The sequence below is a fragment of the Eleginops maclovinus genome, chromosome 1, assembly GCF_036324505.1.
Source record: "Eleginops maclovinus isolate JMC-PN-2008 ecotype Puerto Natales chromosome 1, JC_Emac_rtc_rv5, whole genome shotgun sequence".
NCBI classification, from domain to species: Eukaryota; Metazoa; Chordata; class Actinopteri; order Perciformes; family Eleginopidae; genus Eleginops; species Eleginops maclovinus.
The window spans coordinates 15,118,072-15,133,256 of NC_086349.1; the positions used below are offsets into that span (position 1 = coordinate 15,118,072).

At 40.1% G+C, this 15,185-nt stretch overlaps 1 protein-coding gene across 3 annotated transcripts in view; it reads left to right on the top strand.

Moving 5' to 3' along the window:
• Nucleotides 1-41: 41 nt before the first annotated feature.
• Nucleotides 42-15,185, top strand: part of fmnl3 (formin-like 3) — a 30,433-nt gene continuing 15,289 nt past the window's right edge. For all 3 annotated transcript variants that reach the window (XM_063884721.1, XM_063884727.1, XM_063884730.1), the window contains exons 1-4: nt 42-594; nt 14,317-14,400; nt 14,542-14,622; nt 14,842-14,918. In XM_063884721.1, the coding sequence (XP_063740791.1) occupies nt 481-594; nt 14,317-14,400; nt 14,542-14,622; nt 14,842-14,918 (356 nt within the window). In that variant the 5' untranslated portion in view covers nt 42-480. The remainder of the gene's footprint in view (nt 595-14,316; nt 14,401-14,541; nt 14,623-14,841; nt 14,919-15,185) is intronic.

Sequence of the window (15,185 nt, forward strand, 5' to 3'; positions counted from 1 at the left end):
GGCATCAGCAAAGAGTTTAATCAGGATCACACAACAATAATGAATGGAAACACGTCGTAGCCAAGAAAGTTAAGCAGCAACTAAAGTAACGGTTAGGTCGGCATTTGAGAGATATCTGTCGCTAGGGAAAATCTGTTTTCAGTAATGGATTGGCCTGGCGAATTAGAAACTTCTTTATGGAAGAGAAAGCAGCTGCAGTTTGATTGTTACTTTTAAAAGTTCGTTTTTTGAAGGGAAACTACAGTGGGACACACTGTAAACCTAAACGCGTGAGTAAGAGTAAATGGCATTTTTGGACTGTTATACGAGACTACTGCACTGTCAGCGATTTATCTCGGTTTGGAAAAGTGGATTTTTTGGATTCGTCCGTTAAAGAAATTGTTGGAATATTTTGGGGATCTTTCTTTTACTTGGATTATCATCACTTGGAAAAGTTGAGGGATTGAAGTTTGCTGGAGGACTAAGCACATCTGGGGGAAAATGGGTAATATAGAGAGTGTGGATGGCCAGTCGGAGATGAAGCATCACATCATGCCTCTGAAGGTCCCCATGCCTGAGCCCACCGAGCTGGAGGAGAAATTTGCCATTGTTTTGGTAAGTTGTGATAACCTCAGCCCCCCATACGTGGTCCAAATGTCAGATAAAAGCAACTTGGTGGTACAATTCTAACTTCAATAGTTCTGCCTCCATCTGTCTCTCATAAATTAATCCTTAATTTAAAAAAAATTAAAAATAGTGCCAACAATAATAGTGTGTGGTTTGCGAAAGATAAGGGGTGTTATTTTCTCATTTGCTTTTGTTTCTGACACATGAAAGAGTAACATAATGTTTATTGACATTTCTTTATCGTCCATTATGAAGTGCTGATGTTTTAAAAGAAGCGACCTGTGTTGTCCCACCCCTCTCCCTTTGCCTGCTGTCCCCCCTCCTCGCCTGCCGTTCTTTTGTCTCCTCTAAAAGTCAGACAACTCAGCGTTTGGCTGAAGTGGCAAACACTGAGCACAGCATGGTGAGAGTTAAGAGGTGTGTGTGTGTGTGTGTGTGTGTGTGTGTGTGTGTGTGTGTGTGTGTGTGTGTGTGTGTGTGTGTGTGTGTGTGTGTGTGTGTGTGTGTGTGTGTGTGGGGGGGGGGTCATTATACTGTATATCTTTGACAGACCACATCTACGTCTGGGTTTCTCTAACGTTTTCTCGCTGCAGGCTAACCATCTGAAAGCAGCATTTTCTGAATTCCCCCTAAACTCCCACACCCGAAGACTCTCCCTCTTTCTCTCTCTCTATCTCTCCTCCCCACCCTCCCTACACACTCCACATCAGGCTGGAGTTGAGCTGTCTGAGCGCTTTGTAATAATGAGCACACAGTCAACACCCACTTTTACCAACTATCAACACAGTCAAGTGACTCTGTCATCCTACAGAAGACACATCTTTTATTAGGGACTTTGCGTAGTTCCTTTTTATCGAGCAACAAATGGCTTTCTTTTATTCTTTTGTGGGTCAGGCAAAAGAAGGGGGGGCTAGTAAGTCATCCATATTTAACGATGAAAAATAAGTGGATCTGTCATTAGTTTGTAAATCTATTGATAGGTTAATTAAATCAAACTGAAATTTGGTTTATAGTAAAGTGCCAAAACACAAACATAAGATATAAGAGAACATGGGACATTAACTACAACAGCAACTTTATTGAGGAAAATTGAAAATAAAAAGTATATGTCCATTTAAGTATCACATTATTGTAATGGTAGCAATGATAAAGAGCTGCTGTGCAGTGTAGTCAATCACGGTTCATTGCAAATTAAAAATACTTATTTCACATGGAACTATCAAAAATACCAAATATTTCCTGGTTTGCAGCTCCTCTAAAGTGAGGATATCTGCTTTTCTTTGACTTGTGTAATTCTAAGAGTAGACTACACCAGTGGTTGGTAGATGGAGGGGTCCCAAGCTAAACCTCAGTGGTCACCAGATAATTTAAGAGTTCATTCTGCCGAAAAGAAAACTTTCAATATGTATTGTTATATCATATTTACAAAAATCCCAAATACAAGTTATCAACAACATTTCATGTCACTTGTTACATTAAATATCCCTTGGAGACTTTTGGGGATTTAAAAAAAACTTTTTTACTTCATCTGTGCTTCTGGGCGAAGTACTTTAAAGAAATAATTCAACATGTTTGGAAATATCCCATTTTACTTTTGTGAGGTGATAAAAAGGTAACCTCTTTTCTGGTTTACTCCATACAAAGACATGTGATGTGGAGTACACATTGCCTCGTTTTTACGAGTCAAAAGCCCAAAAGGTTGAAATTCAATAATGGCACAATAATTCAATTTAGATTGCATTGGCTTTGGACATAAATCTAATCTTTCTTCTTAGCAATATCTCCTTGCCACTTTGAAGAGAGCTGGACAACAAAATAGGTACATACGGTGTACTCTTTGAAAAATGTATAGGAAAACAGATTGGCCTTTACGCATTGACACAGTGGTAGAACATGCTTCAGAAAAACTACTCTTCATTACATTTAGTTGAGGAACATTTACATCATGTATTATTCACAGAACTTGCATTTAAGTTGCATACTTGGGTATTTTTCCTCCTCTGCTATGCTCCACACATATCAAAACAGAAAGCTCAACAACATCCCTCCCACTTGTTGCTCTGCTACAGTGTGAGTGATCAATCAACACAGAGTCAGAGAAGCCTACAATACTTATTTACAGTATCCAAAAATGTTTTTTTATCATAGAAGCAATGCTACCTGTTTATTTAAACAGCACCAGTTTCCCACAGGTACTTATTTCAAGATAACCACACCCAGCTTTGATTTTCAGCTTTTGAAGACTTTAATTACAGCATCAAGAAGCAAAGAGCTGGGATTTTCACAGCATTACTCAGATTGTCTCATTCTTGCACACTCTGTTAATACTCCATGTTTCTGGAGTAAAGCCAATTTTTGCCTGCCAGAGCTATCAGCAGCTACAAAATAAAGCCCTCATATGAAAAGACTAGCACAGCAAGAAGCTATTCAAGGCTTTCTTGCTGACTGCTGTGTTAAGCCTCAGTCATTATGACAATTTTACACTGTACTACACTGTAAGCGCTATTATGACAGCTCAAGTTGTGTCTCTGTCACGCAGATGGTTCATTGTTTGGGGCATTTGGGGTAAAAGTTTTCCTTGTGATAGCAGCCGTCACATTTTCTCATAAAGAGAAAGATCAACACACTTCCTGCTTAGAGACAGGAACAGTCTACAGTTGTTTGATTGCCCTGCAACACAAAGTCAATCCCTGTTATTATGTTCAGCCGGGCAGAGCAGATGATTTCTATGCAATATGCAGTAGACTCAACAATTTAGTTGCGCTTCTGACTGGGAAAGTTTTTCAAGCTCTCTAACCCCACCCCACTCTACCCCGTAGTAGCTTCAGATTTCCTTAACTTTGTGGGAAAGAACAAAATGCTTGTATATTTTAGTGTTCTTATCAGACAATGTTCGGCCCTCTGCCCTGCTGGCCCCTTGTTGAGAGATAAAGGTACATCAATAGCTTCTGTCTTTGTGGTGAGAGGAAGACAAGGAAGACAAAGCTATGGATCTTTTGTCTGGCTATGGCCATTTTTTGTTATATATTCTAAAAATAGTCTGCAAGACATCATTTTGCTTTTTCTAAATTGAGCAGATGTTCTTTCTTCAGTTGGTTCACTTTGTCGCAGCCTCAGAAATAACACATTTTCCATAAATGGGTAATTTCCCTCCTCTAGTACACTGTGTTTCCTGCTGTATGATGGCATGCTGACGGGTGTGACGGGTTGTGTCTGCTTCTGCATAGTGGAACGGCCCGCTCCTCTCAGACACAGCTCACAGGCATCCCTCTGGACTGACAGCAGCACATAATGATGTCATGGTCAGAAGCTTTTGCCAGTGTAGTAATATCCCCGGGCTAATGACTTTACCAGGCGTGCTCTACTGTAGACGGTGGAGGGAAGAAGAGGAGGGGCTTTGTACTACTTCATGCGGTCTGCTAATACAATTCCTAGGTCATTTCTGAACGGCAGCATGTGCTAAAGGCATCATCTCCATGCCGTCTCCTTTGTCCAGCATCCTCAGAAACTGTCTTCTGTGGCTGGAAACAGCTGCCTGGCATTTTCCTTTCTTCGTTTACAGGGGAAATTGCATTGTAGGCAATGGTCGTTGCGGTTGGTTGGCTTTTCAATAAGAGCTGTGTTCCTACAGGCTGCTATTGGTGCATAACATGCCATTAGTTCAAACAGGGATACAGATCTACCTAGACCTCACAGATGCAAACCATAGAAGCCATATCTCCAAAATGATATCTTATTCATTGGTAGCATTATTGTAATAGTTTTGGCTCTTTTCCCCCTGTCTTTGTCCTTGCTAGCTCTTACTTATCCTTGGTTTGTGTGATTCCAAATGAAACTGAAACCTATCATTCACTCACCCACTGAGGGTTTACTATCTTCCTTTTCCCACAAATTAACTCTAACTTTGGGTCTGAACTAAAAAAAAACCTTCTCAGTATGACTTTATGAAAATTATGTGAAATGATTGAGTGACTTTTCAAAGGTGGCCGGGCCTGGGATCCTCTTTCAAAGTACCGGAGCACAATCTACCAACTGGATTCCTGCGGTCTAGTCTCGGCTGAGGCCACAGGAGAACTCAGAAAGGGAAAATTCCCTTTGAACTGGCAGTCTGCCACTGTTCTTGGTTGTAATGACTTTTCCAAAAATGTTAAACAGCACACATATTTAAGAGCTGTTGCAGGAGCAGCGTGGGCTTATTTTCACCACTTGATTGCATTGGAAACCATCCAAACCAATTTGTCTGACTCTGCTCAACTTCCAACATCTTTCATACTGTGACATCGAGTTGCATCACACATAGATGGGCTGTTGCAGCTTTTCTTTTGAGGTTTGATTGTTTAAGAGGGATTTGTCACCATGAAGCAACAGCAAATGCTGGGAAAACTATAGATAAAACGTCAGTGGTAGTGAAATCAGACATGCTGACAATGTGACTCCAGCGCCCTGTCTGACATCACTGTTTCTTGATGGCTGAAGTCTAAAGAAAGCTGCAGTGTCTGATAGATGCCACTCAAGTGGAACTAATGGAGTCAAGCTGTGCGATGTGTTCATTGGACATAAAACCTAAATCATTTTTATTTGTTTAATGGCGGTCGCTGTTTATTTATGTGCCCACTACCACTCCCTTTCTCACATGCATCATCTTTTCTAAAAAAAGAAGCTGGGTTTGTTACGTCACTTGGAAGAGGGTGTACATCTGGCTCAGCCACCCACTACTATGTCCAAGGAAGAGTGGGATTATTGGAGCTGAGCAGACACAGTTAACTTGGTTTTAGAGCAGTAGAGCAGGCAGAGGGGTTTCAGCACAAGGCTGTCCACCTGGCTCTCTCCACCCTCAGGCTACCATTCCCCTAACTGAAGCAGGCTTTATGGCAAGTTTTAGTGCTTCTCCAACTTTCTCCCCTGCGGATATTTTGTAAAGCAAAGGTCAAGTTAAAGACCATGGCTGAGCACATAACATCCGTCCAGATCTATCGACATTTTTGCAAGTCTTCTTATTTGTTTGCCAAGATTTAGGCTAGATGAGAAGATCCATGTACTAGCACTCTCGTCTCTTTCTGGTGAATATAAAGCTACAGCCGGCAGTCCAATTAGCTTGTTGTAGCATAAATACTGGAAACAAAGCACTGACCCGGCTCTGTACAACGCCCTTATATAAAATGTCATATATTGTTTCTGTAAAATACAAATGTTCCATATGCTAAGCTATGCTAACTGGCTGCTGCATGTCATATTTAGAAGACGTGATAGGGGTATTGATTAGCTACATGTGTATTTCTAAAAAATTGCAATTTATTACATTTAATGTCAGACCAACAGAGATAAGCTAAATATGAATTTGTTGTTTCGTTTTCAGATAATTTTTAGGAAGGTATTTGTTATTTTCCAGTTCTCTGGCCTTCTCTGATGAAGATATCTGGACTCATCTATGCAAAGAAACTGCATGTGTTTTTCATTCCTGTGCATATGTAAGTGTTTTTTGGGTGCGTGCATTTGTGCGTGTCAGTGGGGGGTTTGCATGCTGCTCTAATGCAGCTGCACCACGGCTGTAAGTTGGAGAAGTAGTTTCCTTCTCAATACAATGGGGACTCTGTCAGTCAGTGTTGTTTTAGAAAGGGGGCCTCATCCCCTGGTGCCCTTTGTGCTTCTACGCTCTTTCACGCAGACGCTCAGAAGTACTTCTGTAAACCCATTTAAAGAGCCAGTAGATTATAGCAGCTATCTCTCCTACACACTACTGAATTTATGGAATTATTTCCCAGGAATTCCCCAAATGACATTATGTTTCTTTATCTTCTCAACACTTCTACTTCTGCATTTTTACAGTAACACAGTAAATAATGTCGGATTAAGAAACAAAGGGGAACTTCTTATGACTGCTAATGTGATTCAGTCATTCTCATGTGAAGTCAACGTGTCTTTTGGTTTCCATTCCTGTTTATTTTTATCATCATCATTTTCCCATCCATCTAATACAAACCTCTACCCAGAAGATACTTCCTGTTTGATTGAAAGCTTCATTTCTACACAGATCAGGGTTAGATTTGTTGCCCATTTTCTTCGGTTGACCTTCATCTTTTTAACACTGGCAGTGAGTCAAAAGGCCTGTCCGGCATGAGTTATTGAGGCATTCATGTACCTGCATTCCTGACGTTCCCTGTGTGTATCATCTGTTGGCCGGGGCTTCCCTGAGCCCTGCTCGATGCACGGAGGAGAACAAACAGGATGTTCGCAAACACAAGAATGAACGAGTACCTCCGATTCATAACTGATTGTAGTATTTATTTATAGCTCACTCCTAACGTCACATATATCCTTGTTTATGTTCATATTTCCTAGATACAATTTAAAAAACAAAAATAAGGACAATATAGTTGTCAAGTTGGCATGTAAACAAATGTGCGTTTCAAGTTCGCTTTTGTTTGAACTAGAAGAACATCTGGTTTCAGAAGGACCTTGAGCTCAGGACATTTTTGTCTTTATCTCAAGTTGTGACTATGATAACCGTCTCCGGTTTGAACCCGTGCTATCACCACTGTCAATCACAGATGTGTCATCGGGTAAATGAACGGATTAGCAAATGGGTTTTGGGAGGTAGGGTAGTGTTTGATTCTTCAACCGAAAAACCAACTTCCTATTGCCTTGACTGACTGTGGAATGCCCATTTGGCCTATAGTTGTAAAGAAAAGACTTGAAGAAAACAGAATTCCCAACAGAGTAACTAAGAGGTTAAATACTGAGGACGTGAGTTTATGGGAGAAAAGTGAGGGCTTCAGGCACGAGAAGGTTGTGGACTAACAGGAGGGCAGAAAGAGAAACCTCACACCACAGCTGTAAACTGTGTTGTCTTTAAGCTCCTGATTTAATGGGGATTTAACACTCCATGATTTGCGCTGTAACACCACTTAAGAAAAGTTTCAGCCAATAGAAAAGCTTTTGACTTTTGACCATTTGTGCTCTTGATGCGGTGATCAGATGCGCAACAACCAGAAAATAAATGGACAGCAATTCTGATTACTGATATATTGTTAATCATCATCATTTATTAATATTACTACAAGTCATTTTTCAGGCACAAATCTCTTCATTTCTCTATTTTTATTTAATTGTCATATCTTCAACTTTTATACATTTGGTGATGAATCTCAAGATACAGTATCAGGACTCTAAGAAACTATAATGGGCACCTTTTTCCAATTTCAGAAGTATAGACTGAAAGATTCAAAGATTACTCAGAATAAACGGACAATTGGAAGGTTCCTTGCACTTAAACTTTAAAAGTGCTTAAACTTTCACGGTTTTCTGACATTTAGCTTAATAATGTATTGACACTTTTTTCGGGAAAAATTAATGACATAGGTTTAAAACATCTTATATATCTTATCTTATTGTATCTATATTCAGATATTCAGCCCTTTTCGATAGTTTATTATAAAACTACATTGGCTGAGAAGAGTTTGTGATGTGTATTGGTTGAGGGTTGACAAATGGTTTGGAATTTATGTTAATGTTTGTTTGTGTTACATTGTTTTCACCTACCGTCATGACTTAAGTTTGACGTGTCAAGAATGTGCTCTGCTCTCTGAATCCACATTTGCATGTAAATGAGGTTTGCCCTTACCTGTTGTGCTAATATATAAATAAACAAGCTCTTTACTCAATCAAGGACCAGCATCAGTAGGGGCGGACAGGGAGGAGTAATGCTTCATCAAAACTTTACTTCTCCGCCTGTTTGAAAAACATCTTGGCCTCTCTGCTTTCTGTCCCTCCCACCTTCAGTCTCATCGTAGAGTTGGTAGCCTTTTCTTAGTTGGCCTCCTGGTCTACGAGCACATTTGTGCAGGGACTCATGCTTTGTTGTGATTGCCTGGTTCGGGTTACCTTGTAAAGAGCGATAGGGTGATCGGATGTCTGCTCAGAGAAAGGGTGGGCAGTGTTTTCTCACACTCTGCTCTGTCGTTTTCATTTCCACAAGGATTACCTGGGAGCTGGAAAAACACCTACAATTCATTCATACACACAAAACAAATTGTTGGAATGGATGTGCTAAAAAACAGAGACACTCGAATTGCACGTAACAGTTAAAGTACAAACCTGACTTTACTTGATATCCTGGTGAGTAAGGGAAGTCCCTGAAGCCCAGTGACGACAAGCCCTCATCCTGCCTCCTCTCATTGTGTTTCACTTGCAAGGAAAGGGATTCAAACAAAAGCACTGACAGCATTATGCATCAATGAAAACTGGTTTAGCAATGTGATTCACACTTATATTTGCCATGAATTGAATAGGTCATCTGACTTATTTAGCCTCACCTCATTCAGTCATCAGTGTGTGTAACAGTATGACCAACCGGAATTCGTAATTATCTTTCTGTTCTTCTGAGTGTTTGTCCTGGTGGAGACAGATATTTATCTCTCTTCTTTTTCCTGAGGGACACATTTATCTTGCACTATATCCAGCCACCTCTGGCATAATAACTGGTGCATCGCTTTATTTTCTCATTGTGAGAGCCTGAAATATGCTTAAAGAAAACACGGTTAGGCCAAGTCCCATATTCATAGTGTTTTCTTTGCCTCCTTGTTGGCTGTAGTTCATGACAGGGTTCAGTGGCTGGGCTTTTTCCAACCACTTCAGACAGTAACCGTATTAAAGAACTACTGGTCTTATCTTCCCTCTCATTGACTGGTCCAGTACTTTCCTTTTTTAATAGATTATTCAGTTGTTTTCATAAACGTGTTGCTTTTTCCTATATAGCTGAGGTGCTTTGAAACAATATATGTCAGTGCTTTCATTTGGGTTAAGAAAACCCCAAAAAATGACCAGAGATCAGAGAAAGAACAGTTAAGAATGTTTTTCTGATATCATTAATGGTAACATTGTTTGTTCTTAAAAAGGTAAATTGAAGCCAGATATCTGAGTATTATCCTGGACTGAGGAATATCAGCAGCTTAATGAAATCATTTACAATGTTTATTCCCTGAAAAGTGTAGCATGGATTCTTTTCTAATAGGATCTGAAGAAGTAGATCCATTTATTTCCAGTAATTTTTTTAGGCTTCATCTGCTAAAGCTGTAATAATTATATTACATTAAATATTGAATCTCAAAACTGGCAACTAAAAGCTCATTGCAGTGATTTTGGATGGCTGGCTAGCTTAGCTTAGCTAGCTTCATGTTTAGTGTTTGATTGCTTTAGAGTGGTATAGCTCTACTAATTTGACTCTCAGCAAGAAAGCAAATAAGCCTATTTACAAAAGGTTAGGCTATTCCCTACAATATTCAGACTTTCAACTTTTGCTGTTGTTTTTTCTCTTTTTGTTTTCTGTGGCTGTGGCCATTGATTATGTCCCCACCCAGTCCCTTTTTCCAGGACCCCACCCTGATGAGCAGACTCAGACTTGTTGGGGGTGAAGAGGACTGTCCGGGTCTCAATGTCTGAACTGTGCTCGTCGAGCATAGGGAGATCTTTAGCCACCCACTACTTTCCTGCTGAGCTGATGACAACAGAGTCTGGCCTGTGTAAAAGTAGAAAAAAAACTCAGTTTCCAACCCACTCTCAAAAAAGAGAATCATAATGCAACTGCTTAGTTGGGCATTTAACCACAGTTTCAAGGCAAAATTCCTATTCTCTACGAAATAAAAATAACTGTTGACATCTGTGTTACAATCATCACTATTGTCTGACCTTCAATTATAAAATCATTCACAATATAATACAGAGTGAATACTTGTCAAAGTCAATTTTGACTTCGCTTCCAGGCTTTAGAGACAAAGTAAAACAAGATCAAAAAGATTCACATTCATCCAAAAAATCTTTTGGTTTTACCAGGCATTCTTCTGTTGCATACTTGGTTAAACCTTGGGAACAATTAGTGATCTCTAAAAAAACAAACAGGCTGACGGCTCTAAAATGAAGAGTAATTTAGATTGAGGTATGGCAGTGGTATATATTATCCTGACTGAAAGTGTGAAGCTGTGAAAAAGATCAGGAAGAAACATGCCCTCAGTCTTTTCCATTTGTCTCTGAGAGCCTCTGGCTGGAGTTTCTAGTCATAAACTTAAGTCAAGGCTGATTGTAAATCAGTTCGGATTAGGAAGCTGTCTAGTTCAGGGCAGATGCTCTGTTGACTGATGTCTGAGGTAACCGTGGGCTCTGCAGCATCCCCCCTTGGTTTTGGGGGTCGGTGTGTGACCTGAGCATTCTGCTGAGTCCCTGATGGCTCTCCTGGACTCTTCAGCCTCCTTAACCTGCAACCCGACCCCCTCAACGATTTTAACTTTTGAGTCTTTAAAACCTCTGTCTTCCTTATTTGACAGCTCAAATATCTCTCTGTTTTATGCCCTTTCTGTTGGCCGGTAGTACACCTAATTTCTCCTCCATGTAATACCTTTACCTCTAAACCCACTTTGTCTATTTGTTTGTTGGTCCAAAATATTTCACTTTTTTGGGTTATTTACTTGTTATTTTTAAGTTAAATGGTAAATATTTTATTTTTTTCAGCAATTATTGAATGAATTAGTCTGTATTAGTATCATCATTGCTTCTCAGAGTCACAGGTAATTACTCGGAAAGCAAATCAATTGATCTCAATTAATTCTGTTCAATTTTCCACCTTATTCTAGTCATTATTACATCTTTCCTCCTCCATTCATATTTTTTTTTACTGTGTGCAAGAGATCTCTACTTGAAAAGCAGACAAAGTTAATAGTGTTTTTAAACAAGTGAACTATGATAAAGATTAACACAGTGGTGTTTTTTTTCTCTGTTTGCAAACTCTGCCTCCAGTTCTGGCTCACAATGGGTCCCTCCTGATTGTGTAGATAGTGTTGATAATAGAACCAGTTCATCTGGTTGTGCAGTGTGCTGGTGTTGTGTTAGCCGGATTTTGCTCTACACAGCACCAGGGGGCATACGCTGACCCTGCCCAGCAGCCATTGTTAGCTCATTTCTATGAGGAAAAAAATAGCTCAAATGTCAAAGGATGGGAATGGCACAGCACCAAATTAAAACAAAGCTCCACATTGAATATTTTGTCAAGCCCGTCTCAGGTTAAACAAGAAGGGCTTTGCTGTTGGAGAGCATATGTGGGCAACATGGCAACACAATTTTTTGGGGCATTTCTGTAGTATCGTACCCCTAATATAGGCAGAAGGATCCCAAGCTATTAAGTACTGTAGCTCCCTCTCCCCCAATGTAGCGACTTCTTTGAGCTTCTTATAAACACAGGAAGGGCAGGATTATATCACTGTGGGAGAAAGTGAAATGAAATTAGTTTAATTTGGTTACTTGGCTCAAATGACCCAAATCAAGTCAGAAAGGAAACATCTCCTCTTCCGATTGCCTGCTCGCTGGAAAACCTCTTCTCTACCTCCTCCCTCTTCCCAGCAAAACTTTAAGACCTGTAACATTTCTAGCTGCACACATCTGCTCGCAGACCCACCTGTATTTGTTGACATTACCTGAGGCTCCAACTGACAAAGAGATAAGCCTTATACCAAACATCAAAGTGTTATATGTGTCCTCATGGCTCATAATTTTTTGAATATTGCATTTACTGATCGGGAACTGACACTTTATACTTCTTTCAATTTTAATTCATGTTGTCCAAGATAGATGAACATCTGTGTCTGTCTGGTCTGCATGTTTCCAGTAATTCTGAATTAAATTACTACAAAAGGGGGCCTTGCCCTTTGCCTGTTTGCCCTGCAGTTCTACTTTAGTATGCATGACTGACCAAGAAAACAAAACGGACGAGGCTTTGGGCATGGACAGATGCTGGAGTAGATATCTGGCCTTATTTTTTCATTTACCACCCAGGTATTTAAATCAATTCAAGCCTATGAAACAAAATCTGGAGTAGTTTAAAGAGATCCACCTTGTGCTATTGGAACTTTAAAGTAATTGTTTCATTATGAATTTGCCTAAGGGGCAATCCACTTAAACTTAGGTGGACTCAGGTCAAACGTTATACAGTCACTAAGAGCTTCTGCAATTTATTATTTTTAATACTGATGAATCTGCTCTCTCTTGATTCATCTATTAGTTTGTTGTCAATAAAACATTCAGCTATGGGTTCCACAAGCCTAAGATGATGTCTTTGAATGTCTTATTTGACACATTGGGTGAACATACGGAAAAGCTGCAACCAGCAAATAGTTGTACTCATTACTTGAAAAAATGAAACCATTTGTCCTTTATCATAATAGTTGCTAAATGTGTTTGCTGGAAATCAAGGAATACATTAATCGACTCATCAATTTAGCTTACAGTAAGTCCCTATGATCTCTCTCCATACATTATTTACCAAATTATAATAATTGAGTCCTAAATGAACAAGTAAAAGCTCTTAATATGTTTTGATGATTAAAGTGGTGTCCAGTCCAGAATAAAATGCCCAGAGACATAAGGGAGAAACTACTCTTCATTTTCTAGTATGACTTTTCTAAAGATTATTTTGTAGATGAGATTTTTTCCCAGGACAGACAGAGGAGGAGAGAGCAGTTTTTGGGTCAGACAAGAGAAAAAATGTACTTCAATAAACGACTACTATAAACACACACATTTCTCCTGTAATTCTGGACATCTGGTATGCATGTCTTTTTTCTCTTGCGGGGGACTTATAAATCAGGTCATGTCGAAGGCCCCCACGTTTTTTGTAATGCTGCTGGCAAACTAACAGACCAACGAAGAAACCAAATTAGTTACTTAACCTCCTTGGCAGAGGAGTAATTTGTCAGGAAATCCAGAAGCACAATTTTCTTCACCTCAGTGTCCTCAGTCTCTGACAACATGACTCATGATGTGCTGATAGAGTGAACAATGTGGTCCTGATGTGGAAAACCTATTTTAGAAATACTCACATGTGATTTTCCAATCCCACCAGTGACTGCGTTGTTGTCATTGGAACAAGAATATGTAATTTTCCATCCATCAGAACCTCCACTAGTGGGAAAATGCCAGTGTGAGCATCACATCTTGAATGAGATGGTTTAACAGGGTGCTGTGTTTTACACGAGAGGCTGAGTTATAGCTGCAGGTTAAAAGTGGCAGGACGTTTGAGGCCAGGTTCATTTAATCTGGAGGTAAATGAAGGTCCCCAGTTCAAACAATCCCTCATGTCCTGTGAAAAAGAAGTGCTGAGGTGACCAGTTTCAAGGGCTGTGGAGCTCTCTCATATTGTTGTTTCCTAATTTTTAAGATTTCCGCATCAACCACTGTGTCACTCAGGCGAGGAAGTTATTAGTCAAAAACGCTGTCATATTGTTTGTGTTATTTTTTTACTGTTGTCAAGAGGACATAGAGTGCTTAAGTTGGTTGGTCTCCAAACACAAATTAGAGCATTTAGGGTTTCATTTGAGCCACAGTAAACTGGCTGCCTCAGGAGGTCTCGTGTGGCGTTTAAGTGTTTTATGACTGGATTAGCTGACAGGTCTAGTGATAAGCTTATGCTCTGGTGGTGGCTTGTGGTTAAAAGCTTGAACGATACTGAAACTTGAGTTTGCAGAGGAGATGCTCATCTCCTGTGGCAGGATGCTGATTGTCAACACAGGAAGTGAGGTCATGGTGTAAGTCCCTAAAAAATGTCAGTGGTGCTCTGCTGTTGGCGCCAAAGGCCTGTAAAGCCCCAGTCACTAACACACAGTCAAATAATCTGAAAAAGGGAAATGTGTGGTTATAAAAAGAACTAATACTTACATTTTGTATTTTCAGAATTCTATGAACTTGCCTCCAGACAAAGCACGGCTCCTCAGACAATACGACAACGAGAAGAAGTGGGACCTGATCTGTGACCAGGTGCATTCATAAACTCTTATTCATGAACAACAAAACCAGTACTCACACTGTACACACACCTGCTGTTGTCCCTTTACTCATTCTGCACCATCACAATGCCTTCATATAATTTACAATACTTTCTCTGTTTTGTTTCCTCAGGAGAGATTTCAGGTGAAGAATCCGCCTCACACTTACATCCAGAAGCTACGAGGATACTTAGACCCTGGAGTCACACGAAAGGTGGGAGAGTACCGATGACCTTTCAAATACAGTGACCACATTAAGAGGAACTCTCAATTTTACAGATCACTGTGTATTTACGTGTACTACTCCATGAGTGAAAAAAGGCTGACAAAGTTGGCCACTTTCTTTTGTGGGCTGAAGACTACAAGTTTTGGATACTCGTATCTCTGCTTGATTACATGTACAATGGTATTTCTCTTTCATTATGTTTTACAGAAGTTTCGCAGACGGGTGCAGGAGTCTACAAAAGTCCTGAGGGAGCTTGAGATCTCACTGAGGACCAACCACATTGGGTAATTATTACCTGTCTCTCACCGTAAATTACACAGATCTCTTTAATGGTGAACACAGCTTAAAGAAACCACATTTTCCCTGGTAAAGAATAGTCCTTTCTGTGCTCTTGCTACTGCAGGGATCCAGAGCTCTTTCTGGTGCCCAGATATCCCCCATTGTTTTAACTTGCCAAGCTCTGCAGCTCCACTTCATAGAGCTTCTCCTCATAATGCCCAGATGGTAGCCATTGTGCTGCCTTGTCCACTCCCCCATAGTGTTTAGCAGGA